Genomic DNA, 25,823 nt, shown 5'->3' with positions numbered 1-25,823 from the left:
AAAGAAAGTCATATATATGAGATCTGATGGATCTCAACATCAATCATATTTGTTGATTCGACTAGCACTTGACTCGGGACAGTATATTCTTGAGCCCTCAAAAGTAACGTACGCTAATACAATAAGTATGGACAACGCCAACTCCTCTAAAGCTCTGACAAAAGACCTCCCGCGTCCGCGAATTTCTGCTGATACTCCTTCAGACTAGCCCATTGGCTCAGTTCCTCCTGGTCCCGCTCGTAATCGCTCAAGTAGCTCATCGCGCGCCCGTTCGCGCGCGGACTCACGCCTTCCACCACACTGCCTGGGTCTGTCGTCGCAGACGAATGGCCCTCCAGCCGGATCAGGGTGTCTATAAACGCTTGTAGATAAGATTCTGCCTCTGCAGCTGTGAGAACGTGGGGCCCAGAGGGCGGGTGCTGGTGTTGATTTGGTGGACCAGATGCCAGAGAAATGTCATCTGAGGCGGTGGTGTTGGGGCTAAACTGGGGTCGGGAGTGGTGAGGCATGTTGAGTAGGGTGGATGCTACTTGGCGGATTTTGCTTGTCTGGACATTGTTAGAAACAGAGAATGGAAAAGAGACGGGAGAAAGATCCACGTTGGAGAGCGACGTACGATGCTGGCACCATTGGGCTCCATATTGACTTCATTGACAGTCCGAAGAAGCACAAATAGGTCTTTAATCACTAGTTTACGCTCTTCGGCCATCATTCTGCCAATGTAGTTTGTTTGTACATGTGCCATGGCTGGCGAAGACGAGTCTGATGGAGTCGCAGCAGGCACCCCCTCGGTGGGAGTATCCGACGGGCTTTCAATTTTGGTACGGGATCCAGCGAGATTGGGTGTTGCCATTTGAATTGACCTTCCGTACTTGGTGGACATTTCAAAAAGATTCCAGTATTTCTCAACCAGGAAGGACCTGGTGCAAAGCTGACTGGCATATATGTTGGCTTTCTGAATCTCGTACTGGATTGCACGACGCTCCTGGTGGATATGGTCATCTGGGTAGCTAAAGAGCGAGCCATCCTCACCCATGCCCGGTACGTGAGCACGTGGCTTTGGATGAAAAAGAGACAGCTCGACTGGAACATTAACAAGCGCAGACTTTGCCTTTTGGAGACAGTCCCAGAGAGAGGAGCATTGATGTTCCCAATTGAAGATCTGACCACTGCCGAAAGCAATCTCCCAGGCTAGAAGGGCATTGTACGAGCTGTATACGCGCACGTTCGCATTGAAACCTACTAGTCGTGATACACGATCCGTGGGTTGTGGAAGCACATGCGTCGGAAAAAGAAACTCGTCATCGACTTCGAGAGGTAGAGGCGGATAGCGATCCGTTGGTGTTTCCGGGGGAACAAGAACTTTTATATCAGAAGACCCTATTTGGTGAAGTGTCTGATATCCAACAAATGCGACGTAGAAAAGACGGCGCCCGAGTTCCTGGGTGATTAAATCCACAGTCGTACTTTCAGCTAAGCCCTGGGGTGGCTGGTCCTGAGATATGACCGAGGTTGTCGACATTGGACTGGTAGCGCTCGGTACTGATGGAAGTGGAGTTCTGGGAGGGGACCGGCAGAGATCGTATATCTGCAGCATAGCACGGCATTCCGCTAGATAAGTCCGGCAACGGCGCATGCTCCAAATATAGCCGGAACAAACGCCGAGAAAGTAGCTGATTGCAGCATCATATACTGTAGCATTGCGATCCAGGTATCCAGTACCTCGTGCTTGAGCGGCGACATCATGGCACCGTTTGACTAAAGCTATCGAGTTTGGGAACGCCGAGCGTTCCGCCTCAGTATTGAGACGTAGTTTAGGCCGCCGGGGGAAGGAGGCGACTAGGAATCCAATCATGGAAGCCAGAAGGGCAAGAAATGTGCCGCTCGTGACGTCCTCGCGGCGCTCAAATGCCGCACGAAAAGTAGGTTCATGGGGTACAGGTACCAAAGGGTGAATATACGTGAAGAAATCATCGAGCAGAAGCTGGACTGTATGCAAAGAGCAGATAGCCTCTGCTGAAGCAGGTAATGGTAGCGCGGGAGTACGGGGTGATGGCACGGAAGCCTGCGGCGTGCTCGCCTGCGGGTAGTCAAATGGACTAGCTGAAGAGCCATCTGCTGGGGTTTCCAGTTTTTGCTTCTTCAGGGCTTCCGCATGGCGGTTTGGTGGTCCACGACGTCTGCTTGGCCGCTCATACGTACATGGGATATCCAGGCTAGCGCAGGACCGACATGGTGGGCCACTGGTATCGCACTTGTATTGGGGAGATCAGTGACAGGAATTGGACAAGGTTTCAAGGGGGCGACCAACCTTCACTTTCCGGATGCTGCAGGCGTCGCAGGCCTTCCGCAACCGAGTTTTTGGGTCCATTCGTTACTGCAGGGCCTTGCCGACATGACCGACCTGTGGGATGTTCAAGTCATGGTCGTCGGTGCAGACCGAGAAGCTCTGTGGCTGCTAAGGTTCTGTACATCCAGGGACTGCGGGGTGATCTTGGTGACCCACTTTGCAAGGGATTGCGCGGAAATTGGCTTCTAGATAGGTGGTTTTCAATCGCGCACCTCGAGCTATAAAGAATCGACAATGCAATGCGCCGCACACTCCGAAGAGGACCCTTTTTTTCTGGGGTTTCGCACGAGTTTCCGTAGACCAATGGAGCTGCGGTCAGAGCGCCAACCGTGAGTCCGAGAGCCGGCGATTGGTCAGCCAATTGTTGCAGTCGCAAAGGGGCCAATTGAACAGTGCTTGAGTTCGAGGAATCCACCTTCCCGAATCCTATCCACCGGCCAGTTGCTGTGCAAAATAAATGGCGGAAGCATCGCCAGTCGGGCGACTGCCTCGGGAAGGAGTCACGTGCGCCCAGCATTCCCAGGGGCGTCGCTACGAAGTTTAAAGCAGCGGCGGCGCGGTCTGATTGGGTTTATTCTACGGGAGTCGTCCCCAGGTTGCGCCCTCTGGGGCTTGTGAGGGCCCGCATCGAAATAAAACGGGTTCATACATTATGGTAGATTAGAAGGGGTTGTTGCCCTAATGTTGCAACACCCATGTGTGATATTCGTTAAGCCATGTCCCATATCTTATACCGTAAAATCGTCATGATAATTGTCGCCTAGTCGGGTGGGTCGCTGGTTAGCAAGCTGCCGTTTGCGCTCGAGATCGGAAGCCCACAATGCTGCGCCAGCTGCGGTGGTCATGAGGAATAACATGGAGAAAGGTGGGATCAACTGGAGAATCAGGGCGACAGTTCCAAAGCTAGAGGTCTGGTTAGGACAAGGGAGAGTCGACTGAGAAGGACAGAGGGACATTACGTACGTGGTATACTGCAGCTGCCGTCGACTCACGCTAGCCTTTCTCTGCTGCTTCGTGAAATCCAAAAGCTGGAAATACCGCCAGTGGTGGAACGGACCCCCTCGATAACCAGTTAAGATTAGAAACATGGGGGTGCCGGCCACGGGAATGAAATTGAGAGGCAGAAGCAAAATGAATTCGACGATCTGCCGCAGCGAGAACGGCGAATAGACAGCGCTGGTTGTCGGGGTGCCGAGCCGGCTGGCCGGGTCACCGGCTTCTGGGTAGATGACTCGCGAAGCAAGCACAAGCTCTTCCTGGCCTTCGTTGACCAGCACTGAATCGAAAATATCCACTAGGGTCTCATCCACAAAGAAAGCCTCAAATAGGGCGGCGACGATTGCGGTACCTTCGCCAAGCACGAGGAACGCACCGTTGACCCATGCTCCCGCACCTTGGAAGATGGCTAAAAAGGCGACTTGGGGTAGATAGGTGAAAAAGAAGAGCAGGAAATAGACGAAACTGGACAATAGGACGATGGGAATGAGCCGAGCCTTGAACAAGGGCCACAGGAATCGATGAGCTGCAAAGTAGTAAATACCCTGGAAACAGGCAGATTAGTATCCGAGAACTCGGGGAGAAACAAAAAGTGGACATCTGCAGAATCACCACACACCCGAAAAGGATAGAGCCACGCCGCCCGGCTGGGATCCCACAGCTGCGACATCGTTCACGAGACGGGGCTGGCGAAGTAGGGGAGCACGAGAACGGATGGTTGCCGGGAGAGAATGCGTCTCAAAGACAACAGAGCTTTGCTTATCGATAAGCACTCGCGAGCTCAACACCACGTGATATTAGTCAGCCACTACTGGGACGGGCTTTATCAGCCGAGATTTTTTGCCCGGAGCGTTTTCTCTTTTCTTCTTCATACATAAACTGAATTCCTTCTTTATTCACTCTGGAATTCGCTCTACAATGGGTTCTTCGAGGGGAAATAGAAGGATAGACTGATTTCTGGCTGGCTTACCCCAAACTCTTTGTCGAAACGTGGAGCGTTTGGAAATAATTTCAGCGGTACATTCCCTTTCAGATTCTCAATTCCTTGTCCAGGATGTCGCGGAGCTGTTGCTTGCGTCGATGAGATGACGCGATTCCCTCACCTCTTCCGACGACCCTGGATCTCTTCCACGATCTGCTCGAGACTATGTACAATCGCCGATGGCTGTAGTTCTGGGGCCGCCGCGTCTTGCCATCCTCGGCGTGCGCGGTCGACCCAAATCGCGTGCATGCCCATGCTTCGCGCCCCGACAATGTCAAACGGATTTCCACTGATGAGCCACAGCTCACTCATCTCGGATGGCTGCTTGCCGACCTTTTGTGCAAGGTGCTGGTAGCTGGCGCGCGATGGCTTGTATCGTTGGATCTCGTCGACCGTCACCAGGTCCTGGAATACACCGGCATGTAACGCGAGATCTTTGGACCTCATCACTGAGTTAGAGACCATGGTCTGAGACCCGTTAGAGAAAACTACCGCGTGTATTGTGGGATCCGCTGCAATTCGGTTGAGCGCCGGATTTACGTCGGGAAACGTAGACAGACGGTCATACGCCTCCATGAGATCTGCAATGCCCACGTCGCTCAGTTGCTCGTTGTTTTCGGCAAGTGCATGAAGCAAGGCGTTTCGGGTGACGCTTGAGAAGTCCTCGTAGAGTTCTGTGCGCTCTTCAATTTCACTGGTAGATCGAACGATGGAGCAAGCAAGGCTTACCCATGCTATTGAGCCTCCATGTATATTCCAACTGGTATCGTCTCCAGAGGGTGGATATAGCGTGTGCCTTGGTCGAGTCCAAGCGTTGTCCCAGCTCCAATGCGATGGACTCGGTTGACAAGAGAGTGCCGTAGAGATCAAAGGCAACCACAGTTTTAGATGCCATAATGACGATATTCGAAGGCGGGCGCTCGCCTATAGATGCTCGAGAGTAACGAGGGCAACAGGAGAGCGACTATGGAAGGAGTACTTCACCAGCAGATGGCAATAGACTGTGTTGTTCCACTTCGCTCCTCTTGAACGCTCAGGGACTCGCCGTAGCCAATGTCACTGACCACGGATGATGTCAATCTGCCGCGGGGCATCTCCGCCCCAACTTTCAACTCTGCAACTCTGCCGTGGGAGCGCGACCAACGGGCCAGACAGAAGTTCAGGTGAAACTATGCTTTCCAAAAACGCCAATGACTTCCGATGACAATTATACTGTGTTCCGCGAGTGCCTCTCGAGCGCCATCGTCGCCCGCTCCGAAAAGCCCAGGACAACAGTCAAACGGAGACCGAAGGCTAAGCGTAACGGCCACAAAGAACCCTCCAGCGCAATTGAGACTACTTTGCCGGAGCGAGTCGATCCAGAGGAATTAGCGGAGTTTGTCGATGTAAATATTCCTCCCTATTATCATCCCATCCGGCTGTCAGGAAAGAGCTTGAATCTGTCGTATATTCTAACACATGAAGGAATCCGTGCAGTTCATCGCCTCCGAAACATTCACTTCCTTCCCTTTGCCTCTGCAAACGATTTCCTATTCTGCAACGCAGCATGATCCAGCCCTAGCAGCTCTGTATGTCCCCGCGGACACCGACACACCCGTAGACCAACCCGTGCTCGAGTCACTCTGTGCCACCGTCCCTGTCACCGTGACAGATTCGCTCTCCGTTTACGGGCTCATTCCTGACGCTGCCGACTTACCGAGCTTCCTTTCTCCAGTGCTGAGCGAGTACATCACCAGCGTGACAACTGCACCACCTGTGTGGAGCACGACACGCGCCGACGCGTGCGAGATCTGCGAGCGCGACTGGATCCCGCTCTCATACCACCACCTGATTCCACGTGGCGTCCATGCCAAGGTCATGAAGAAAGGATGGCATGACGAGTGGATGCTCAACAGTGTGGCGTGGCTTTGCCGGGCCTGTCATAGTTTCGTGCATCGCATGGCGAGTAACGAGGAGCTTGCGCGGGAATGGTTTACTGTGGATCGAATACTGGAAAGAGAGGATGTGCAAGATTGGGCAAAATGGGTTGGACGAGTGAGATGGAAAGCGAAATGATGTACTACTCTTGGGGTCTTAAAGTAACTCGGTCCGTGGAAAAGAAAGGAACCATTGAGATCGACTACACGAGGAATGTAATGCATTGAATGATCGGTTTTGAAAATTATACATAGGTATCGAGCTGCTTCGACTTCATCATATCCAGGATTTTTCATATAGTACATCGTAGCGATATTATGTCCGTACCCATACCTAGGTACATCTGATATATATCCCGATTTTGTCTCCAATGTAAAGTAGTATGTAGAACAACGCCCAAGCCCTAGATGCAAACAGTGTTGATGGAGAAAAGGGGAAAGTGGACATATGGTACAGGGTCAAATAGCAAACAGTGAAAACGAGTCGAATCAAATCTAGTAGTAATACAGCGGCTTACCGGACCGCAGCGAGGCATCTGCAAACGTCTATGCTCACAGGTGGCGCTTCTCAAAAATCTCTTCGTAGCACTGGACGTGGTCACCGACAGCGAAATCAGTCCAATCCTCAAAGCCAATGCCACACTCGGTGTCCTTGCGCATCTCTGTTACGTCTTTCTTAACGTTCTTAAGGGAGGTGATAGTGCCTGAATAAGAAAGTCAGTGAAAATGATTCGATGATATATGGGTACGAGGCATCGGAGTGGTAGAGTGCGATCTTACCATCGTAAATTGTCTCATTGCCACGAATTACTCGGACCTTCCGGGTCTTGTTGATGAGACCATTGCGGACACGACAGCCCGCAATAGCAATCTTGTCCCGACCCTTGACAGTGATCTCGAATATCTGGCCAACTTCAGCTTCACCTGTTACCCGGTGGGTCACGGTAGGGGCTAGTTGCTCGCTGAGAACATCCTTGACGTCGTCGATAAGTTTGTAGATGATGTTATGGTCCATAATCTTCACACCCTCCAGCTCCGCCATGCGGATGATGTTAGCTTCGATGGGTGTATTGAACGAGATGATGCGGCCACTGGCGCTAGCCGCATGCTCAATGTCAAACTCTGTCACTGGGCCCACGCCGGAACGCAGGACATTGGCGTAGACTTCGTTGTTACCAATGGCAGCGATGGAGTTCAGTACGGCCTCGGCCGAGCCGTTCACATCAGCTTTGATAATGAAATTGACTGCTTTCGGGCCGGATGGCTCAGATTTGGCGCTAGTTGGCTCTTCCGAATCCGATTCCTCGAGCTTACGCTTCTCCAAAAGCTCACGGCGAGCCTCGTTGATAGCAACCATATCTTCACCCATCTTCTGGGTCTCCGATCGCTCTTGACGATAGGCAACCACGTCCTTGGCCTTTTGCTCGTTGGGGGCTTGCAGAATCTCGGCTCCAGCAACAGGCTGTTCTCTCCATCCGTCAATCTCGACCGGCATGCCTGGTGTGGCTTCACTGATAGCCACACCGGCTTCGTTACGAAGTGTTCGCACGCGAGCCCAGGTCTGGCCAGCAACGATCACATCACCTGGTCGTAGAGTACCACGACGAATGAGGGCCGAGGCCACACGGCCATAGCTCTTCGTAGTGGCCTCGATAACCCATCCCTCTGCATTGCAGGTCCTGTCGGCACGATGGTCCAGCATTTCCGAGAGGGCACCGATGGCCTCCTCCAACTCCAGCATACCCTCACCGGTCTTACCGCTTACAGGGATGGCCTGGACGTCACCGCCATAGTCCTCGACGTGGACGCCGTGAACCGAGAGGTCTTGCTTCACCCGATCCGGGTTGCGGCCTTCCTTGTCAATTTTGCTGATGGCAACAATGATAGGAACATCAGCTTGCATAGCGTGCTTGATGGCTTCGATAGTCTGGGGCTTCACACTGTCATCCGCAGCCACAACAAGCACAACGATATCTGTCACATCAGCACCACGACGGCGCATCTCCAAGAACGCAGAGTGTCCAGGAGTGTCCAGAAAAGTGATCATCTTTCCCGACGGCATCGCAACAGAGAAAGCACCAATATGCTGGGTGATGCCACCATGCTCAGTAGCTGCAACCGAAGACTTGCGCAACCAATCCAAGATGGTTGTTTTGCCATGATCAACATGGCCCATGATCGTCACCACAGGTGGGCGGGTTGGCAACGAAGACGAATCCTCTAGCTCCGGTGCAGCACTCAGGTCTTCAGCTCCAGTATCAAAGATAGCCTCGTAGTTATACTCAGCCGCAACCAGACCGGCAGTTTCAGCATCCAGAACATGATTGTAAGTCACGTCCTCGAAGCCCATCTCTTCCATGCGGGCGACAAATTGTGCCTGTCGCACACCAATAACATCAGCAAGATTACTCACGCTGATGAACTCGGGCAAGTACAGAGGTGCAGGGGCAGTCTCGGCCTCCTTGGAACCCCTGTTCTTCTTGCGCTTGCGCTCTTCGCGACGACGGTTGCGCTCCTCCGGGTCAAAATCGCCCTCTTCAGGTTGCGATGCACGTTGCTTTCGCCCGTCCCGTCGTTTTGGCTTTTTCTGCTCACTTTCATTCTGCTGGGCCTCGAGAGTTTCCAAATCCTTCAGGGCAGACATATCCCAGGCCCATTCATCTTTCTGCTCAGCATTTGCATCCTTCCCTTTCTCCACCTCCTTCTTTTCTTTCTTGCCTTTCTTCTCCGGTTTGTCCGATTTCGCTGTCTGTTCTTGTTCTTGGGAAGACTTGCTTTCGGTGTGGCGCATTTGACGACTAAAGGGTTTGTCTTTTTCCGTCTCCGCAAGAATCGACTGGCCTAGATCTTTGAGCTTAGTAGCCCCCGCATGATCTCTCTTTCCTGAGGGGTTGCGCAAGGTCTGGGAAGCCGGTTTTGGTGCGCCGCACTGGACGCATGATTTGCGCCATCCAAAAACAATCGCATCACACTCGTGGCATTTCCAGTCTCCTGCTCGACGTTCCTTTGGTTCTTCCCTCGGTGATTCTGGGCGCGGGGACTTGCAGGATGGACATGAATCGTGTCTTGCGAAGACATTTAAATCGCAGCTCTGACAGTGCCAATCAGTACGCCGCGAAGGTCGATGTAACCTGTGCTGCCTCTCATGTTGAGATCCTGCGTTGGTCCTTGTCGACCTGGAAAAATTTTCGGGGGAATGGTCGGTAGATCGGGGGGTGTGGTTTCTGTTAAGGCGCGACCCCGGAGGTTTTTGCTGGCGACTAAATCCGGTCCGAGCTTCTGGTGCAGCTGCCGCCCGGTTTCTCGACATCAAAGAGTCGCGCAATGCTTGCTCCGCCTGGCTAAGACCTGTTGGCCTTGCAACCTGTCTATTCCCCCATGCAGGCCCTGATCGTTTGGAAGCCTCCGGAGTAGAGGCGGGTCGGCTGCTGGCCACGAGAGAATCTCGCAGAGCTTGTTCTGATGGACTCAAGCCTGTCGGCTTTGCAGTCTGCCTGCTCGCCCATCGGTTTCCAAACTTGGGAGTACCCGCTGAAGGACTAGGGCCTGCATCATCACCATTTCCACCGCCCGATTCAGATGTGTTTAATCGGACCGCGGACGATCGAAAGGTCCGCGGATACGAGGGATTCGGCGATGGCGATGTAGTCGATGAGGACACATCGACGCGGCGCGATAGCTGTACGAAATGTTAGACATTGAAGAGCCACCGAAATAACGTATGCACGCCGAACATACCCTCCAAATTGCTCGCCGGTGCATAGCTGCAATGGACGCGGACAGATCCTCGTAGCTCCACTCTGTTTTTGGCGACTTCAACTTCTGTCAATCGCGGGCCCCGCTTACATAAGTTTCCCGTCGGCAAAGACCCCGTCGGCCCCGTTTTCCCGCAAAGTCGGCGCGGCCTGCGAATCAGCGTGCGGATGGCGCAATCGCGATAAGCGGTTCCTGGATATAAACCAACCTGGAGAACTTATCACTTCTCCCACCTTGATCCAATTGACTCGTTGCTTGCCATGGATACTCACGAAGCCCTTGAGGATCTTGAGAAGGGCGGTGGTGCTTTGCGCACCGTCAAGGATTTGGCGGCGGGCGCCGCCGGTGGAATTGCCCAGGTTCTTTTGGGTATGTGCGCTGCCCGCGACGGGAAACCTCGATGAATCTCCGCTGCAATCGCATGGGAATTGCTGTGGCTGGACTCCGTTACGGTCTTTCTCTATTCTCTCAGGTCGATCTCGCTAACTATTTATTCTAGGACAGCCGTTTGGTTCGTGCTGCCTCGCACTGAATTCACCAACGCTTAAGCGTGTCTAACCGAGCCACAGATATCGTCAAGGTCCGCCTCCAGACTACCTCGCAGTACAAAGGTGCTCTGGACTGCGCCACCCAGATCTTCAAGAAAGAAGGTCCGGCGGCTTTTTACAAAGGAACTTTGACCCCTCTTATTGGAATTGGTGCCTGTGTAAGTGCCCATGCGATCGAATGCCTCTTTCTGCCAATCTAACCCCCTCTGCTACGTAGGTTAGCGTCCAGTTCGGCGCATTCCACGAGGCACGCCGTCGCCTCGAGGAGTTGAACAAGAAGAAGTATGCCGACAGCTCGCTCTCTTATGGCCAATACTACCTAGCCGGTTCGTTCGCCGGTATCACCAACACGGTGCTGTCCAGCCCGATCGAGCACATCCGTATCCGTCTGCAGGCGCAGCCACACGGCGCTGGCCGCCTGTACGCGGGCCCTATTGACTGTATCCAGAAGCTCTCTGCACAGGGTGGTATCCTCGGCGGCGTGTATCGTGGTACCACTGTCACACTGCTGCGTGAGGCCCAGGCCTACGGTTCATGGTTTATGGCTTTCGAGTTCATGATGAACCAGGATGCCAAGCGCAACAACATCAAGCGCGAGGATATTTCCGCAGTGAAGGTGGCCACTTACGGTGGTCTGGCCGGTGAGGCTCTGTGGCTGTCCAGCTACCCCTTCGATGTCGTGAAGAGTAAGATGCAGACGGATGGATTCGGTGCCAACCAGAAGTTCGCCAACATGCGCGACTGCTTTAAGAAGACTTATGCTATGGAGGGTCTCGGTGGATTCTGGAAGGGCATCGGCCCTACCCTGCTGAGAGCTATGCCTGTCTCGGCGGGTACCTTTGTTGTGTACGTTTCCCTTGTGCCATTGATCTCAACTGGAGAAGAACAGGAGAAGAAGGAAAGAAAAGAAAACTAATACTTTCCCAGTGTCGAACTTGCGATGAAGGCCCTTGCATAGTCTGCTTGTCGCGATGAAACTTAACGTGCTTTCTTACTTGCGATTCGGTTATTGATACCTCCAGCACCTGATCCCATAATATATCGATCAAGGGCCTCACAAAAAGTTCAACAATTTTATAGAAGCTACACTGGTCTGTATCTATGACATTTACTGAAGGAAAGAGGGAAACAGATTGTGTCATTCCGATCCATTCATGATCAACATCTCATACTTTGGGTCCGCGATATATTTACATAGCCAGCGAAAAATCGCCAAAGAAATCCTGCCAAGCAGTAGGAAAATAGAACAAGTTCAACCCTGGGAAATCCCATTCCGACACAAACTGCTCTGGCACAAACCATTGTAAATCTGCCTGTGCATCGAACAGCTCCCAGAACGGCGATGTACCGCTAGACCCACCGGTGTTTGGTTGCTGAGATTCTCGCAAGGCTCGACCGTATTTTTCGATGCTTACATTCAAAATCTGGAGGTAGATGTTCCCTGCTCCAGATTGATTAATATTGGATCCGGCTTTGTTCAGTTCATGAACTAGGCGGTTTCCATGCTCCAGGAGCTCCTGATGCTCTTCGTCCCGTTCGGGAAGAAGTCGCGAGAACTTGAGGAGAAGCAAGTATGAGAACGCGCATTTCGCCCAGACAAAATCCATTGCATATTTAAGCTTGGCCAGATACAGATCAGGTTCGACGATGATCAGTCGTAGATGTCGACGGGCGCTGGCTTTGGCAGTGAGGAGGATTTCCCTTTCTGTATTAGACATTGTACTGGAGTGTCGTGAGTTGATTAGCCTGGTATTTTCCGAGAAAAGGCAATAGAAGTGATGCATACGCGACGTTCTCAACACCCATGGCCCGAAGGGCCTTGCAATTCAGCATCATCTCGGCCCAACATTTCTGGACTCGTAACGCGACTAATAAGAATGGCTTTTCTTGTTGTGCAGCAATACAACCCTCTGCGACTTGGTTAGCGGGAAAGAAAGCCCAAACGGAGGACAAGTCTGTACCAATAATTCGCAGCCAATCGCTAAATCAAGGTAAAGTTAGTCCAACCAAGTTTTTAGAGATCAGAATTAGTCACCCACTCAAACCACAAATCTATATCAATCTTCATCTCATGGACAAAATCAGAAATTGCGCCTCGATCTGGATTTGTTCCGCCCCCCAAAGTATCGTTGATGGTGGCTTAATGCAGCAATTAGACATTTTAATTGAAGAACAACACGACTGGATATACCTACCCCTTAAAATATTCAACTGCAATCAACGTCACTATCACTGATCACAGCATAAAAAATGATTCCACCCAGCAACATACCTCAACCTGAGAGAACAGCCGAAGATCCAAGATAGTCGAAGACGGATTGCTTAGCAAGATCCGACAGCGTCGAGAATTACCTATCAGCCGAATCCCAGGTGGCTTTCCTCCATCGACGCGGAATCTGTATCATGAAACATCAGCTTGAACGTTAAAGCACTTGATATATAGGTGCATACATATGCTCGAGAACCAGAAGCCCAAACCACGTTCTTGACTTCCTCATTAAGATTCGCTCCTTCTCAAGGTCATGGTCTGGGACACCATATGAGTCCTCATCGTTATTCGTTGCTAGCCTTTCTGTGAGTTCCTCGAAAGCTTCATGCAGCCCCAGATCAAGAGCCATCCGGGTAGCAAATGACAAGATCAACAGACGCTCAGAAGAATAACAGGCAACTACCAGCATTGCCTGCACAGACTCCAGGCAATTCAGTCGTTTGTTCTGGATTATGACATTGATCCATTTTTTCAACTCAGCATGGAGCATATCAGACGTCGGGCCACCGGATCCTGTAGATGCTTGAGTTAATAACCGCTGAATGTATGATCGTATTTGGAGCTTACTTGTCTCGACCATGCAACCTATCGTGCAAATGGCATTAAGTAGAATGCTACTCCGGGCTCTCACTGATTCAAACGTATCATGGTCTGGGTCGAAGATCGGAATGTATCTATCCTGGATCATAGAAAAGAGATTAGTATCCGCCTGTCATCGGATGACTTTGTTGTATGGTCCTTCTACATACACATCCCTGGAAGAAACTACGTATTTCCCGCTGCGTGTTAGCTATTTCGCCGCCGGGATGCAGATGGTGGGTAATGCCTCACGTGTTAAAGAAAGAGACAGCACAATCGAGTGTGATGAGGCCCTTTTCAATAAAATCTGCAATTGATTCGTCACGTATCTCGAAACAAGAACGTTTCCGTTTCGAAGGCCGAAGAATATTCCCGTTCGAAGGCTCATAAATGGAGCTGACAGATATCTGATTTGGCGAGACACCCGGCACAGACTGCTGGTAAGTGGGATTATCTCCATTTAAATATCTAGCCGGATCTGAAATAGCCACGGCGCTGACATGGTTGGGCGGGCGGCTGAACTGGGAGCATAACGAGCTACAAGCACTTGTCCGGCGCGGATGGTCTCGTATTTGCCTTGGGGAGATATTATGAGAGCTCACAGACGGTGAGGCATGATGCTTCTGCAGAAGGTCCCGCATGTCGTCTAGTTGTTGTCTGAGATACTGGACCTCGCACTCGACCCCTTCAAGCCTCCTGGGATCTGTTAGCAATGGATAGGACCTGGGCAGGAAAACAAAATCTGACATACTCCGAGACCGGGTCTTTGGGAGTTTCGAAGATAATACATTGCTTGTCGAATTTTTGGCACCTGATGGCCGGATACATCAGCTTCGGAATCGTATGATCCTAAAGGCCATGCTCACCTGCCACAAGGTCTATCGCCGTCGCATCTAACCTGTAGCTGGTGTCAGACAAAAAGGGTTGTATGAAAAAGGCGAATAGACTCACTTTAGATTGTCGGCACGCACTACATGCCTTCTATATTCCGACCGTTGTTAGACATCCAGAAAAGAGCAGTCCGACGCTCTGGCGTAGCATGATACATACAGGGATTCGTTTCTTCCCAATTGGTGCAGGAAGCACATGCACTAAATCTTCGCTCTGCATCTGATTGCCGAATATGGAATGATAAGCCCTTGCAGCACGCGTCGAAAGGGTATCGCGGTGTTTCTGCTCGACTATGCGGAAGGGAGAAAACGCGGGGTTCGGGAATTGCCCCGATGGTCGGCTATTGGCGGCCCCGGACTCGACAAACTGGGGCGACCAGAAGAAGCCGACCATTTTTTTGTGGAGCGGGTCTTTTTAGAAACACATAGAACATTTATCCGGCTTCTGTACACCGTACAGCCAACGAAAACTCAATTCCTTAGATATTCATGAATACTGGCCAATCTTCCCAACTCCCATGGGCATTGCCTGCCTACGATAAATAGTACCTAATATACGTATACAAAGTCCTCGTTCGCCATGTCCGTCAGGTCCTTGAAGGCGTTATCTTGGGCCACTTCCTGCACAGGAGTACCCTCCTTGTCGGTATGAATGGCGCCAACGGCATGCATCGAGTGGTCAATGACCTTGGCATTCTTTCCAAGAGCAACGCGCTGTTTCTCGTGTTTCTTGTTGAGGAATGACAAGTAGGCCATGTTCAGTCTAGCAGAGTTAGTTATCCTGTACAATTTATTAATGATACAGGGAACCTACAGAATAAGCAGTACCAAGACGCAGAAAAGTGAGAGACTGTTAAACATCAAACACAGTTAGCCATTTCATCTCAACAATGAAAGTCGTCCTGGAGCTTACTTTGACAGAAGACCGCGGCGGTAGAGGGGCTTCTCTTCAGTAGTGTAGAGAGTAGGGCCAATAACCTATGTGTCCAATGTGAGCATTTTTCCATGGCTTTCGTGATAGAAATGGGTGCATACATTACCGACACACTGGCCTACAATTAAGATACCAGTTGTCACCTTCTTCTTAGTTTCTCCTGCAGTGTTGGCAGCAGACCATGAGTAGATCAAAGGAGCTAGTGAGGGTCAGCAAGGCTCTAGATTTTACATTTTACCATACTTACTGATTCCGGGATAAACAGAAATCTAAACGTAAGAAAAGTACACTATTAGAATAGTCCCAATAAAGTCGCTTGGTAAATCACTTACAATATAATAACCCACAAGCAGAGGCGCTTTGTGAGCGTCGTCATGAGCAATACGCAAAAGCATGACACAGCCAGCGATAGGCGGAAGGCACAGTAATGCGAGCACAGGGCCCTTCATCTTCCAGACTGTGGCCAACCATGCGCCTCCCATCGTGGCAATGAGCTGGACTGCGCCAAAGGGAACGTTCAACAAAATAGTGTTGAGATCGTCGAAGCCAAATGATTCAACAATCAAAGGGCCAAAGGTTGTAATGCCCCCGCTAGGAATTCTGTCTTTGAGTTAGAAATAAATGTATAGGATTTCTTTTGTGCATAGTGTGGTTCTCACGAGATTGAAATCATCAAAGCAAACCAGAACCACGACTTGAGGTCCAAACAGGCTTCCTTGACATGTTCCCATTTCCATTCATGGCTTTCAATGCCTTGCTGATTCAATCGAAGTCTATTATGCCAGTCAACAATGTTCCTATTATACTAGTGGCGATGTAAATCAAATACCTCTCGATCGCCACAAGCTTATCCTCCTCGTTCAAAAACTTCGCGGTCACAGGAGAATCGGGCATAAAAACCCTATCATGACAGTGTTAGCTTCAGAGTAAATTGGGTTAAAACATCAAATCATTTTGTTCGGGACTCACAAGACAGCGCCCGAGACTCCAACTGTAATCAAGCCGAAAAAGAGAAATATGATCTGTGCATGGTAAGAACTTGGCTTTGCTGACGACGCAGGTTTCTGCTGGGTCACAACTGACCTGGTAGGGGGCAAAGACAGAGGAGCTGATGTGGCCCAATCCATAGGTGATCAAACTTCCAAACTTGAAATATTGTCAGACTTATCCGTCACAACGCCCCTGGTTGAGGGGGTATAAAAGGGGCGTACCATGTTCACCACGCCATTCATTGCGTACCATGAGCCCAATCGCACTGGCTGCTCACGTCGACGGTACCACATCTGGGTTACTGCGATAAATGCCGGTGCTGGTTTTGCTTGGTTAGTAAAAAGCAGAGCTCTGGATAGGGGATCCTTCAAACGCACCAATTCCAGCTTCAAAAACACCAAGGAACAGCCGGCAAACCAGTAGCCCGGCAAAAGTATTGGCAGCAGTCATACACGACAAGGCAATACCCCAAAGCAAGACCGATGCCGCCATGAACTTGCCCAGAGGAACCTTGACTAGAGCATAGGAGACCAGGGGCTGACACACCAGCTGGGCCAGGTAGACTACTGAGCCCAGCCAGGAGTACATCTGGCCATGAAGATGAGCCTTTTCGATGAGGCCGAAGACCGATGCATATGACAGAGTAGACTTGTCGAGCTGCTGAAGAAAATAGATAGAGAGTAGAATGGGAAGCAGACGCAGATCGATTTTTCGAAGCACTTGAGCGTTATTCTCCGGGGTCAAGGTGGTCGAGTAACCAGCATCTTCGATCAATTGCAATGCCTGGTCCTGTTTCAGACCGTCTCCAAGCGGTGCCGGTTGGGTCTTCGAAGGCCCTTCGGCTTCGATAGACTCGACGAACTCATCCTGTTGGTCTTTGCAATGGGAAATCTCTGCCGACTGCGACATCGCTGGACGGCTAGCAGAGAATAGTAATGGAAACACAGATACGAGAGAGATCTGGTGAAATCTGATAGTCTCACAGAAATATACCAGGAAGATCGAGTGCGCTTGAATGTGGTCGTGGATGAGGCAGATAAGAGAATAGAGAAGATCAGCCTGACACTCGACAGATCAACTTTCGGGAGAGATAGGGCTCTCAGCACCCCGTGGGGAAGACAAGTTTATGATCTCCCCGGCCGACGTACTGCAAGTCCGATTCCTAACAGAGATACTTTTGGAAGATCTTCTTGGACCCGCGTCATCCCTGTCGACCTTCTCATGCCACCTCTCCACACGGTTGTCTGACCTGGGGCAGGACGGCAAATGGACTCTCCCCAGCCGGGCAAGTTCCGTGAGCCAAGGACCAATCAATCCGAGTCCATGAGGAAAAAGACCTGAATAAGTGGTAAACAGTGGGTAGTAGCACGCAGTAGCAGCTAAACGGACAGGACGGAATTGCTGGATGAGGGTTAGGGGTCGGGGATCGGGCGAAAACTCCGAAACATCGAAAGTTTTTAGGGCCTTGGGATGGCAGCCGGCTTGCGTGGTCCAGTCTGGGGCCCCGGCTCGGCATTGGAATGGGCGAAGTGGGGAACCCCAATGGGCCCGAGTCGGCCGACGTCCACGACGGAACTCAAGTGACCTGCCTAAACCTTCCTTGTCTCTAGCCGCTGCATGGAGTGCATACTAGGTTTCTCCAGCTCACGTGTTTCCCGCTAAGCCAGACCACTTGACTTGCGCGTCGGGGTTCAGCCCCGATCCCCGACTGTATACTGCCCCACGCCGTCCAGCAACTACGACGTCAATCGCGGGGCAATGGCAATGGCATGCTACAAATACAGCGGACTGCCAGAGTCCTACTCAGCTGCTGGAACATCCTCTCGTGAATAATCATCACGAATCACATATACCCATCATGCCGCAAAGAGAGACCTGCCCGAAGGGATACCAGCCTGTGTCCGCGAGCGCGCAGCACGATGCCTCGGTGCATCTCCGCAGCAGCTCCGGAAAGAAGACTTTTGACTTCTCCTTCGAGGCGGTTCGGCAGAATCTATTTCGAGTGACCTTTACATCCCCCGAACATGTCATTCCGCCCTACCCCAGTGTCACCAAGCCCTCCATCGACCTCCAAAATGTCAACGTCCTCGCGAAGAGTGAGGCAACCTCCAAGACCATCGATGTCGGCGATGTCACCGCGAAGGTTGAGTGGGAGCACACTCCCGTCGTGTCTCTCCTCCTGGACGGGCTCCGACAAGCCCTTGCACACTGACCTGCCACTGCGATCATACATCGCGGACGGATCTGGTGTCGCCCACTACTCCGTTCATGATCGGGATGCCATTCACGTCGGCTTGGGCGAGAAGAGCGCCCCGATGGACCTCACTGGCCGCAACTTTCAGCTCTCCGCTACTGACTGCTTCGGATATGACGTTTACAACTCCGATCCCCTCTACAAGCACATTCCACTCCTGATCAAAGCCACCCCCGAAGGCTGTGTCGCCCTCTTCTCGACAACCCATGGCCGCGGTTCCTGGTCGGTTGGTTCGGAGATTGACGGTCTCTGGGGCCACTTCAAGATCTACCGTCAGGACTACGGGGGTCTGGAGCAGTACATGATTGTCGGCAAGACCCTGAAGGACATCGTGCGATCCTACGCCGAACTAGTCGGTATGCCTTTACTGGTCCCCCGTTGGGCTTACGGATATATCTCGGGTGGATACAAGTACACCATGCTGGATGAACCGGTACCCGCGCACTTGGCTCTCCTCGAGTTCGCCGAGAAGCTGAAAGAGCACGGTATCCCCTGCTCAGCTCACCAAATGAGCTCGGGCTACTCAATTGCGGCGGAAGAGCCCAAAGTCCGGAATGTCTTTACTTGGAATTATAGCCGGTTCCCCAACCCTACAGAATGGATTGCCAAGATGCATGAGCACGGTATCCGTCTGATCACCAACATCAAGCCCTTCCTGCTGGCTTCGCACCCAGACTTCCAGCGCCTGATTGATGCCCGTGGGTTCTTTGAAGACCCCGATACCGACAAGCCTGGGTACATGCGCCTGTGGAGTGCTGGCGGTGCCACTGGTGGTGATGGCTGCCACATCGATTTTACTTCGGAGGCGGCCTTCAAGTGGTGGTTTGACGGTGTCAAGAGCCTGAAGAAGGTTGGCATTGACGGCATGTGGAACGATAACAATGAGTATACTCTGCCCAGCGACGACTGGACCATGGCCCTTGATGATGCCATGGTGAACAAGGACGTGAAGAAGACCGTTGATAGCACTGTAGGCCAATGGGGCCGGGCTCTCCACACTGAGCTCATGGGCAAGTCTTCCCACGATGCCTTGCTGGAGATGGAGCCCAAGAACCGGCCCTTCGTTCTGACCCGCAGCGCGACTGCCGGTACCATGCGCTACTCTGCTAGCACCTGGAGTGGCGATAACGTCACGAGCTGGGAGAACATGAAGGGTGCCAATGCCCTGTCTCTGAACGCTGGAATGTCCCTCCTACAGGTAAGATAGAACCCTTTTTACCCCCGTCCTCAACGACACCGGTCGATGCCAGGGTTTATATTTACAAGAAACATTGCTAATCCAACTCGCCAATCCAGTGTGAGGGACACGACATCGGTGGCTTCGAGGGCCCGCAACCCTCGCCCGAGCTCCTGCTGCGATGGATTCAGCTGGGCTGCATGTCCGCCCGTTTCGCCATCAACTGCTTCAAGACATCCCCGGACAACAACTCCGTCGGCGACGTCATCGAGCCCTTCATGTACCCCGAGATCACGCCGCTCGTGCGTGACGCGATCAAGCGCCGCTACGAGATGATGCCGTATATCTACTCGCTGGCACTGGAAAGCCACCGCAGCGCGTCGCCGCTGCAGCGCTGGGTTGGCTGGGGCTACGAGTCCGACCCGGAGGTATGGCAAAACAAGACGCTAAAGGAGGGCGAGGAGCAGTTCTGGTTCGGCGACAGCGTGCTCGTCGGTGGCGTGTATCAGGCCGGCGCGAGCAGCGCACGCATGTACCTGCCGCGCGCGGGCGGTGCCTTCGACTACGGCTACGTGAACATGAATGCGCCGTACACGTATTACGCTGCTGGGCAGTGGGTCGAGGTGCCGTCCGCCTGGCGTGACAGCATCCCGCTGCTAGCCAAGGTTGGCGGCGCAATTCCCGTCGGCAAGGACGTGCACACGCGCGTGCCGGGCGACGAGACCGCTGCGTCGCGTGGCGTCCAGGAGCTGGACGATTACCGCGGCGTGGAGATCTTCCCGCCGCAGGGCTCGTCTCACGGAACCGTCTTCGACTATACCTGGTACGAGGACGACGGCATCTCGGTGCAGCCGCAGACGGCCACATACACAGTCAGCTATAGCTCGACGGCAGAGAAGGTGTTGGTGCACTTTGAGCGCGACCAGACCAGTGGCTTTGTACCGGCATGGAAGGAGCTGGATATTATCCTGCATCACGGCGATGAGCGCCGCGTGGTGACAAGCTCCGGCCAGGACATCGTGTTCAAGGGTGCCGACTCTCGTGGTCGGGCTGTATACACCGTCAAGGCGTAAGTTAGAGAAGTTTGGTGATAAATATCTTGTGCATAGATTTCTTTTTTGTTTTATATAGATCATGATATAATGAAAGATCAAACACATCGATCTTCTTACTATAATGGAGTTTTACCATTGAAGTATCCTCCTGGGATACACGCGACCTATCATCACAATTATATAACCAACATCCCTCAAGCTGCATGCCACTATCGGTCTCACCAACGCAGGCAAAGAAAAAAACACCTGCAGGGGCCTAGCAACCCAGTAGCCTGGCCGGCTAGGACCCATTTCGGATTCCACGTCCATTTCATCCATCTTGAGACCCCGGCTCATGGCCTCCCCAGACTAAGTTGGAGGCAATTTCTTTAATTTCTATAATGTTCTTTTCTCCATTGAAAATCTTCTATCCGCTTCAACACGACTCCACATCATATTCCAAGCTGCATCCACCAGTCCGGGGATCAAGTACTGATTGATTGGGCTACAGAGCATACTATTGCTCTCATATAAGAAAATGACTCTTCTCTTCTCCTAGCTAAACGATATCAAAATCCAGAGAGAAATCAGAGAATATATTGCAAATTTTGATTGCCATGTTCACCAATAAACTGACACTAGGTGGTATTCAAAGCCACAGAGAGATGCAAGAAACGCAAAAAGGATAGACATCGGGGAAACGCAAGTAGAGAAGAAAAGAAGACTGTGTTAATACATGATGTGATAACACCCACAAGGCCTGGAAATATCATTTATACAGTACAGAGGGTGAGAGCCGGAGTCCCGACGCTCGAATGCAAATGCCGCGCGGAAAGTCCAAAAGGAAAGAAGCAACACATAAAGGGACCACACACAACGCAGTTCTAGAGGAAACGCCATCTAGTCCTGCTTCTGCTCCGCACCAGGAATAGTTCCCGTGAACGGATCCATCCGCAGTTCATGCTTTGTGATTGGGGTGTAGGTCGTCTTGCCCTCGCGGGCGGCCTGCAGTCTCCGTTGCTGGCCAGCCTGGCCAGCACGGCCCAACACACCCGCAATGAGACAGGTTCCGCGCAGAGTATCATCGTTTGCTGGGATAGGGTAGGTGACACGAGTCGGGTCGGCATCAGTGTCAATGATTCCGATGGTAGGAACATTGTTCAAACCGCACTCGTGCAGGAGTACCACGTTCTCCAGCGGGTTCAGGCACACAACCAGATCGGGCTTGACGACCGGGCGGTCTGCCAGATCCGCCTTGAACTGGGGCAGATCCTCATCCATCGCGTTGACCACCTTGGTCTCGCAGTGGCCTAGGATCTGCTGGCCGTTCGTCAGCGAACCCGGGATCCACCGCTCGAAGATGTGGTAACCGCCGGCGAGCTCAGCCGCGCGTACCACTGCCCGCTTCTGGCCCTTGCGAGTGCCAGCGAACAGAATAATGCCGCCGCGTGCAGCGACCTCCTCCACAACTTTGGCTGCGCGCCGCAGGTATGCGGCGGTCACGTCGAGCGAGATAACGTGCACGCCCTCGCGGATACCAAAGATGTATCGCGAGTTCTGGGGGTTCCAGCGCGAAGTCGAGTGGCCTAGGTGTGTGCCGGCAGCGAGAAGCATTTCCAGGGTGATGTCGGAGGGCTTGGGAGGGTTGCGAATGACGTCTTCGGGGTCGTAGGATTCCTTGACGGAGGAGCCGAGTTTGTTGAATTTGTGTCCTAATTGGAAAAGGCGGTTAGATCGAATGGTTCACTTGAGTTGCTTTGTTTCGATCCTGCATCCTCCCCAATCTGCTCCCCTTTGGGTATTCATTTTCTGCGAGGGCATGCTGAGAGACTTGAGGTCTGGCTGCTACTCACTGCGCTTCTCGAGTTCACCCCATGACTCTTGTTGGCTGAGCGATGCGCTGGCCCTTGATGCCTGTACTACCTCGTGCAGAGGATTTTCTGATGGAGAGATGGTCCCCTTTGCGGGGGTCCGCACCGTCGTCTCGGTCGGGGTCTCTGTAGAAAGGAATCGGCTAAAAGCCGGGGTCTGGCGATTCAGGGCCAGCAGCTGGCGGCCTAGTTGGGAGAATTGGTTAGCGGGAGAAACGATGTAGACTAGTAATACAATTGGAGTATACTCACTCTGTCGCACACACAATTTCCGTACAATCATGTTGGGTGAGGGATTGTTGAGCCTGGACAGGAAAGCGAGGTCAAGATTGCCTGTCCGCGCGAACTTTTGTCGGGCTTGGCAGTAGCCTTTTTTGCCTCAGGCCTCAACAGACTAAGCCCCTTCGGGCAGGCTGATCACCCCGCGTGTCGGATGGCAACATGACATGACATACAGGGTTTTTATCGTACTACAGGAAGATTGCCGAGTCCAGGCCGTCATTTTTTAGTGGGTACAGTGGAGGGCTGATCCAAATATTCAATGATTCAATGCATAATGCAAAAAGAATATCATTCTAAACTGTAAAGTATAAAGAGATGCAAAAAAATTGAATTAACCACGTGGGGAAATAGTTTCTGATATCAATGCGAAGACGGTCTTGGTACAGACGCTCCCCTTTCCTCGGGGTGAAATGGGAATCGGATCACAAAATAAGACATAAACCAAAATGGTAGCAGCGAACCGTGAAAAGCAAAGTGCATGCCAACCCGTTCCCGTAAAATGAAACAAAAGGAAATTCATGAGCGTTGCGAGGTCATCATGGTAGAACACAAAGTAGCAGAGAACGTCTGAAATGCCCAAATGAAGTGGAAGCAGTGGACGTGCAGCGCTACACCTATTTCTTGAAGAAACCACCGAGCTGGTCCATCATGCCACTGCCGGAACCGGAATAGGAAGGCGGGCCGCCATAGTGGCCGCCGGGACCGCCGGGGCCGGGGGGACCAGGGGGGCCCTCATCGCGGTGACGGTGCTTCTTGACAGCGTCTTCCGCGAGACTGCCGATAATGGCACCGCCAATGGTGCCGAGGAAACCATGGTTGACCTTGTGACCGCCGTAAGCGCCGGCGGCGCCACCGGCGAGAGCGCCGGCGAGGCCACGCTCACCATCCTGAGCCTGTCCTGGAGCCCTGTTGAAACAGCCACGTCAGTTTCACCGGACTAGAAATGAGGAGGGAACCAGCTTGCGATGGGATGATTGCTTACTCTTCGCGGTTGTAGTCCTGTTGGCCGTACTGGCCCTGCTGCTGCTGGTGCTGCTGCTGACCACCGTAGTAGTCACCGGAGCTACCCTGGCCCTGCTGGTTGTAGTTCTGGTGCTCGTAGCCCTGTTGGCCATAGCCCTGCTGACCATAACCCTGCTGCTGCTGCTGCTCATAGCCCTGCTGAGGGTAGCCGCCCTGCTGACCGTAACCCTGCTGAGGGTAGCCGCCCTGCTGGCCGTAGCCCTGCTGAGGGTAGCCACCCTGGTTATAGTTCTGGTTGTAATAATCTTGGCCCGACATGGTGCGTGCTGGACGAAAGGGAGGAGGTGTGTGAGTAGTATGAAGAGAGTGTGGAGATGGAAGATGAGGGAGGGTGAAGGGAAGGAGGGGTTGGTTTTTATAACAAGATGAGGGGGTTCCTCTTCGAGCCACAGGGCTGACGGCGACGCCCCCACATGGTGCAATTTTACAGAACGAGGCGCAGCGATTTGCGCTTACGTTGAGGTCCCGTTCATCTTCTCCTGTCCATAGGACGGAGAGTACGCAGTAGTCCACCAGTCCACATCATTCGGGCTGGATGTACTTCGCCTTTCGAACGTCCGAGAAGATCGAGGATCCCACAGCACCGCCACAGTCTCTGCCACTCCCCTCTTCCTCCCCAGCGGTACATGTTACTGCGTCTAGTAATCCTGATTCGACCGCCTGTGGCGATGCCGGATACGCCAGGGCTGAGCCAAGCGTTCTTGCTGCAGGTCGATGCTGCCGCGGAGCCCGGAGATGTCGGCCGCGGTGGATTATGGGCGTATTGGACGGTACCTCTTGCGACCGTGCAAATTACCAGAATTACGACCTTCTTACCCGCTCCATACCATGCCTGTCCGGCTGTGTCCTGGCTTGCCCAACTCGACAAGTGATGAGACATCCTGACACTCGAACCCTCGTCATGAGGGGGGCTGGAATATAGAATCCGTAGTCATCTGTCGAGTCCGTAGTAGGCGAGGACTCCGAATCCCCCCTCGCAACCTGCAGCCTCGAAGGCTGCCCAAGAATCCCAACAACCCTAAGAAACGCAGAAACCCCAAGGAGCAGGAGGATCCGGGCCTCCCGAAACCCCCGAAATGAACGAAATATTACCGTACAGTTTCACCCGTTCAACAACAATAATAATCTTGATACTAAGAATATGCGGACCAGCACCGCCTCGTGATCATCGGCTTCCATGGCTTCTTCGGAATGTTCCATGACTTGCGGTTGGTCGATCCCTCCTCTGGCGTTGATGCCTACTAAGGCTACGGTGATTGCCGAGACTATTATGACTACAACCACTATTAATATCTAATATCATGATTCCTAGTATGATGGTGATCCTAGCCGCCGATGACTCCGGTACGGACTGCGTACACCCAGGACGTACCCTGCCAGCTCCGGGCGCCAAGAGCCGAGCCTTTCGCCTACGCCTCTCGGCACAGACAAATTCCGGCTGCCTAGCAACCCCCTCTCCCTCGAGGCGCAGAGTGTCCCACGAGTCCCCCAGCACTCGTCACCGACCCCCTCCAGCATGACTCTCCGCCCCCACTTGCACCCGTGGTCTCCTGTGGCTGGGAATTTTTCGCGAACAATAGCGGTAAGCGACTGCTCAATATGCCGGCCTATTGTCATGAACATCCCATCGGCTCGGGTCGATGATCTCGAGCTGGGAACATGATCTCATTTCGTCCAAAATCTTCCATGCCTGGACGAGATTCTTCAGTTGGTAGCGCGACATGGCCTGGCCACGCGACATATCGGGTGTGGTAATTTATCTGTAGGCAATCCCGCCGTAGTTGTAGAAGAGATCCGGGCCCCGGTCATGCCAGCGAGTCACCCGAGGCCCTTGGCCCACCCCAATGAGGGACGACGCTTGGAGGGCATCCAAACTCCACACGAGCAACAGACTATTCTCGATGGTCGTCCTCCAGGTTCGGTATTGATAACAGAGTCATGGATCCGCACCGATCTCCTGGCTTGATGCACG

The 25,823-nt window shown here is 52.5% G+C and overlaps 12 protein-coding genes across 12 annotated transcripts; 4 read left to right on the top strand and 8 right to left on the bottom strand.

Moving 5' to 3' along the window:
• Nucleotides 1-146: 146 nt before the first annotated feature.
• N7462_007323 (uncharacterized protein) lies at nt 147-2,371 on the bottom strand (the record flags this gene model as incomplete). The annotated part of the gene is made up of 3 exons (XM_057079041.1): nt 147-548; nt 617-2,254; nt 2,312-2,371. 3 exons carry the CDS (start codon nt 2,369-2,371, stop codon nt 147-149), a joined length of 2,100 nt encoding a protein of 699 aa, XP_056931711.1.
• A 707-nt stretch (nt 2,372-3,078) lies between these two features.
• On the bottom strand, nt 3,079-4,016 carry N7462_007322 (uncharacterized protein; the record flags this gene model as incomplete). Its single annotated transcript, XM_057079040.1, has 2 exons — nt 3,079-3,891; nt 3,966-4,016. 2 exons carry the CDS (start codon nt 4,014-4,016, stop codon nt 3,079-3,081), a joined length of 864 nt encoding a protein of 287 aa, XP_056931710.1.
• A 429-nt stretch (nt 4,017-4,445) lies between these two features.
• N7462_007321 (haloacid dehalogenase, type II) lies at nt 4,446-5,223 on the bottom strand (the record flags this gene model as incomplete). Its single annotated transcript, XM_057079039.1, has 2 exons — nt 4,446-5,002; nt 5,058-5,223. The coding sequence occupies 2 exons, from the start codon at nt 5,221-5,223 to the stop codon at nt 4,446-4,448; spliced, it is 723 nt and encodes a 240-aa protein (XP_056931709.1).
• Nucleotides 5,224-5,518: 295 nt separating this feature from the next.
• On the top strand, nt 5,519-6,383 carry N7462_007320 (HNH endonuclease; the record flags this gene model as incomplete). The annotated part of the gene is made up of 2 exons (XM_057079038.1): nt 5,519-5,713; nt 5,793-6,383. 2 exons carry the CDS (start codon nt 5,519-5,521, stop codon nt 6,381-6,383), a joined length of 786 nt encoding a protein of 261 aa, XP_056931708.1.
• Nucleotides 6,384-6,796: 413 nt separating this feature from the next.
• N7462_007319 (translation initiation factor 2) lies at nt 6,797-10,006 on the bottom strand (the record flags this gene model as incomplete). Its single annotated transcript, XM_057079037.1, has 3 exons — nt 6,797-6,948; nt 7,025-9,923; nt 9,983-10,006. The coding sequence occupies 3 exons, from the start codon at nt 10,004-10,006 to the stop codon at nt 6,797-6,799; spliced, it is 3,075 nt and encodes a 1,024-aa protein (XP_056931707.1).
• A 254-nt stretch (nt 10,007-10,260) lies between these two features.
• Nucleotides 10,261-11,506, top strand: N7462_007318 (uncharacterized protein; the record flags this gene model as incomplete). Its single annotated transcript, XM_057079036.1, has 5 exons — nt 10,261-10,369; nt 10,500-10,511; nt 10,570-10,706; nt 10,766-11,394; nt 11,476-11,506. The coding sequence occupies 5 exons, from the start codon at nt 10,261-10,263 to the stop codon at nt 11,504-11,506; spliced, it is 918 nt and encodes a 305-aa protein (XP_056931706.1).
• A 232-nt stretch (nt 11,507-11,738) lies between these two features.
• N7462_007317 (uncharacterized protein) lies at nt 11,739-14,680 on the bottom strand (the record flags this gene model as incomplete). Its single annotated transcript, XM_057079035.1, has 14 exons — nt 11,739-12,270; nt 12,335-12,458; nt 12,510-12,529; nt 12,588-12,687; nt 12,744-12,759; nt 12,821-12,944; nt 13,000-13,330; nt 13,385-13,496; nt 13,567-13,582; nt 13,649-14,092; nt 14,148-14,207; nt 14,263-14,294; nt 14,348-14,377; nt 14,447-14,680. The coding sequence occupies 14 exons, from the start codon at nt 14,678-14,680 to the stop codon at nt 11,739-11,741; spliced, it is 2,175 nt and encodes a 724-aa protein (XP_056931705.1).
• A 155-nt stretch (nt 14,681-14,835) lies between these two features.
• Nucleotides 14,836-17,119, bottom strand: N7462_007316 (uncharacterized protein; the record flags this gene model as incomplete). Its single annotated transcript, XM_057079034.1, has 12 exons — nt 14,836-15,049; nt 15,101-15,136; nt 15,200-15,264; nt 15,322-15,419; nt 15,468-15,489; nt 15,553-15,820; nt 15,880-15,993; nt 16,050-16,121; nt 16,190-16,242; nt 16,304-16,366; nt 16,432-16,529; nt 16,588-17,119. 12 exons carry the CDS (start codon nt 17,117-17,119, stop codon nt 14,836-14,838), a joined length of 1,635 nt encoding a protein of 544 aa, XP_056931704.1.
• Nucleotides 17,120-18,068: 949 nt separating this feature from the next.
• Nucleotides 18,069-20,714, top strand: N7462_007315 (putative alpha-glucosidase; the record flags this gene model as incomplete). The annotated part of the gene is made up of 3 exons (XM_057079033.1): nt 18,069-18,353; nt 18,409-19,662; nt 19,761-20,714. 3 exons carry the CDS (start codon nt 18,069-18,071, stop codon nt 20,712-20,714), a joined length of 2,493 nt encoding a protein of 830 aa, XP_056931703.1.
• Nucleotides 20,715-21,575: 861 nt separating this feature from the next.
• Nucleotides 21,576-22,829, bottom strand: N7462_007314 (mitochondrial 37S ribosomal protein uS2m; the record flags this gene model as incomplete). Its single annotated transcript, XM_057079032.1, has 2 exons — nt 21,576-22,387; nt 22,529-22,829. 2 exons carry the CDS (start codon nt 22,827-22,829, stop codon nt 21,576-21,578), a joined length of 1,113 nt encoding a protein of 370 aa, XP_056931702.1.
• A 613-nt stretch (nt 22,830-23,442) lies between these two features.
• Nucleotides 23,443-24,109, bottom strand: hel10 (putative high expression lethality protein Hel10; the record flags this gene model as incomplete). Its single annotated transcript, XM_057079031.1, has 2 exons — nt 23,443-23,734; nt 23,811-24,109. The coding sequence occupies 2 exons, from the start codon at nt 24,107-24,109 to the stop codon at nt 23,443-23,445; spliced, it is 591 nt and encodes a 196-aa protein (XP_056931701.1).
• Nucleotides 24,110-24,519: 410 nt separating this feature from the next.
• On the top strand, nt 24,520-24,723 carry N7462_007312 (uncharacterized protein; the record flags this gene model as incomplete). Its single annotated transcript, XM_057079030.1, has 1 exon — nt 24,520-24,723. One exon carries the CDS (start codon nt 24,520-24,522, stop codon nt 24,721-24,723), a length of 204 nt encoding a protein of 67 aa, XP_056931700.1.
• Between the last annotated feature and the right edge of the window lie 1,100 nt (nt 24,724-25,823).

The sequence above is a fragment of the Penicillium macrosclerotiorum genome, assembly GCF_028827735.1.
Source record: "Penicillium macrosclerotiorum strain IBT 26536 chromosome Unknown utg000007l_segment0_segment0, whole genome shotgun sequence".
Classification (NCBI taxonomy): domain Eukaryota; kingdom Fungi; phylum Ascomycota; class Eurotiomycetes; order Eurotiales; family Aspergillaceae; genus Penicillium; species Penicillium macrosclerotiorum.
This window is presented reverse-complemented; position numbering and strand designations above follow the sequence as displayed.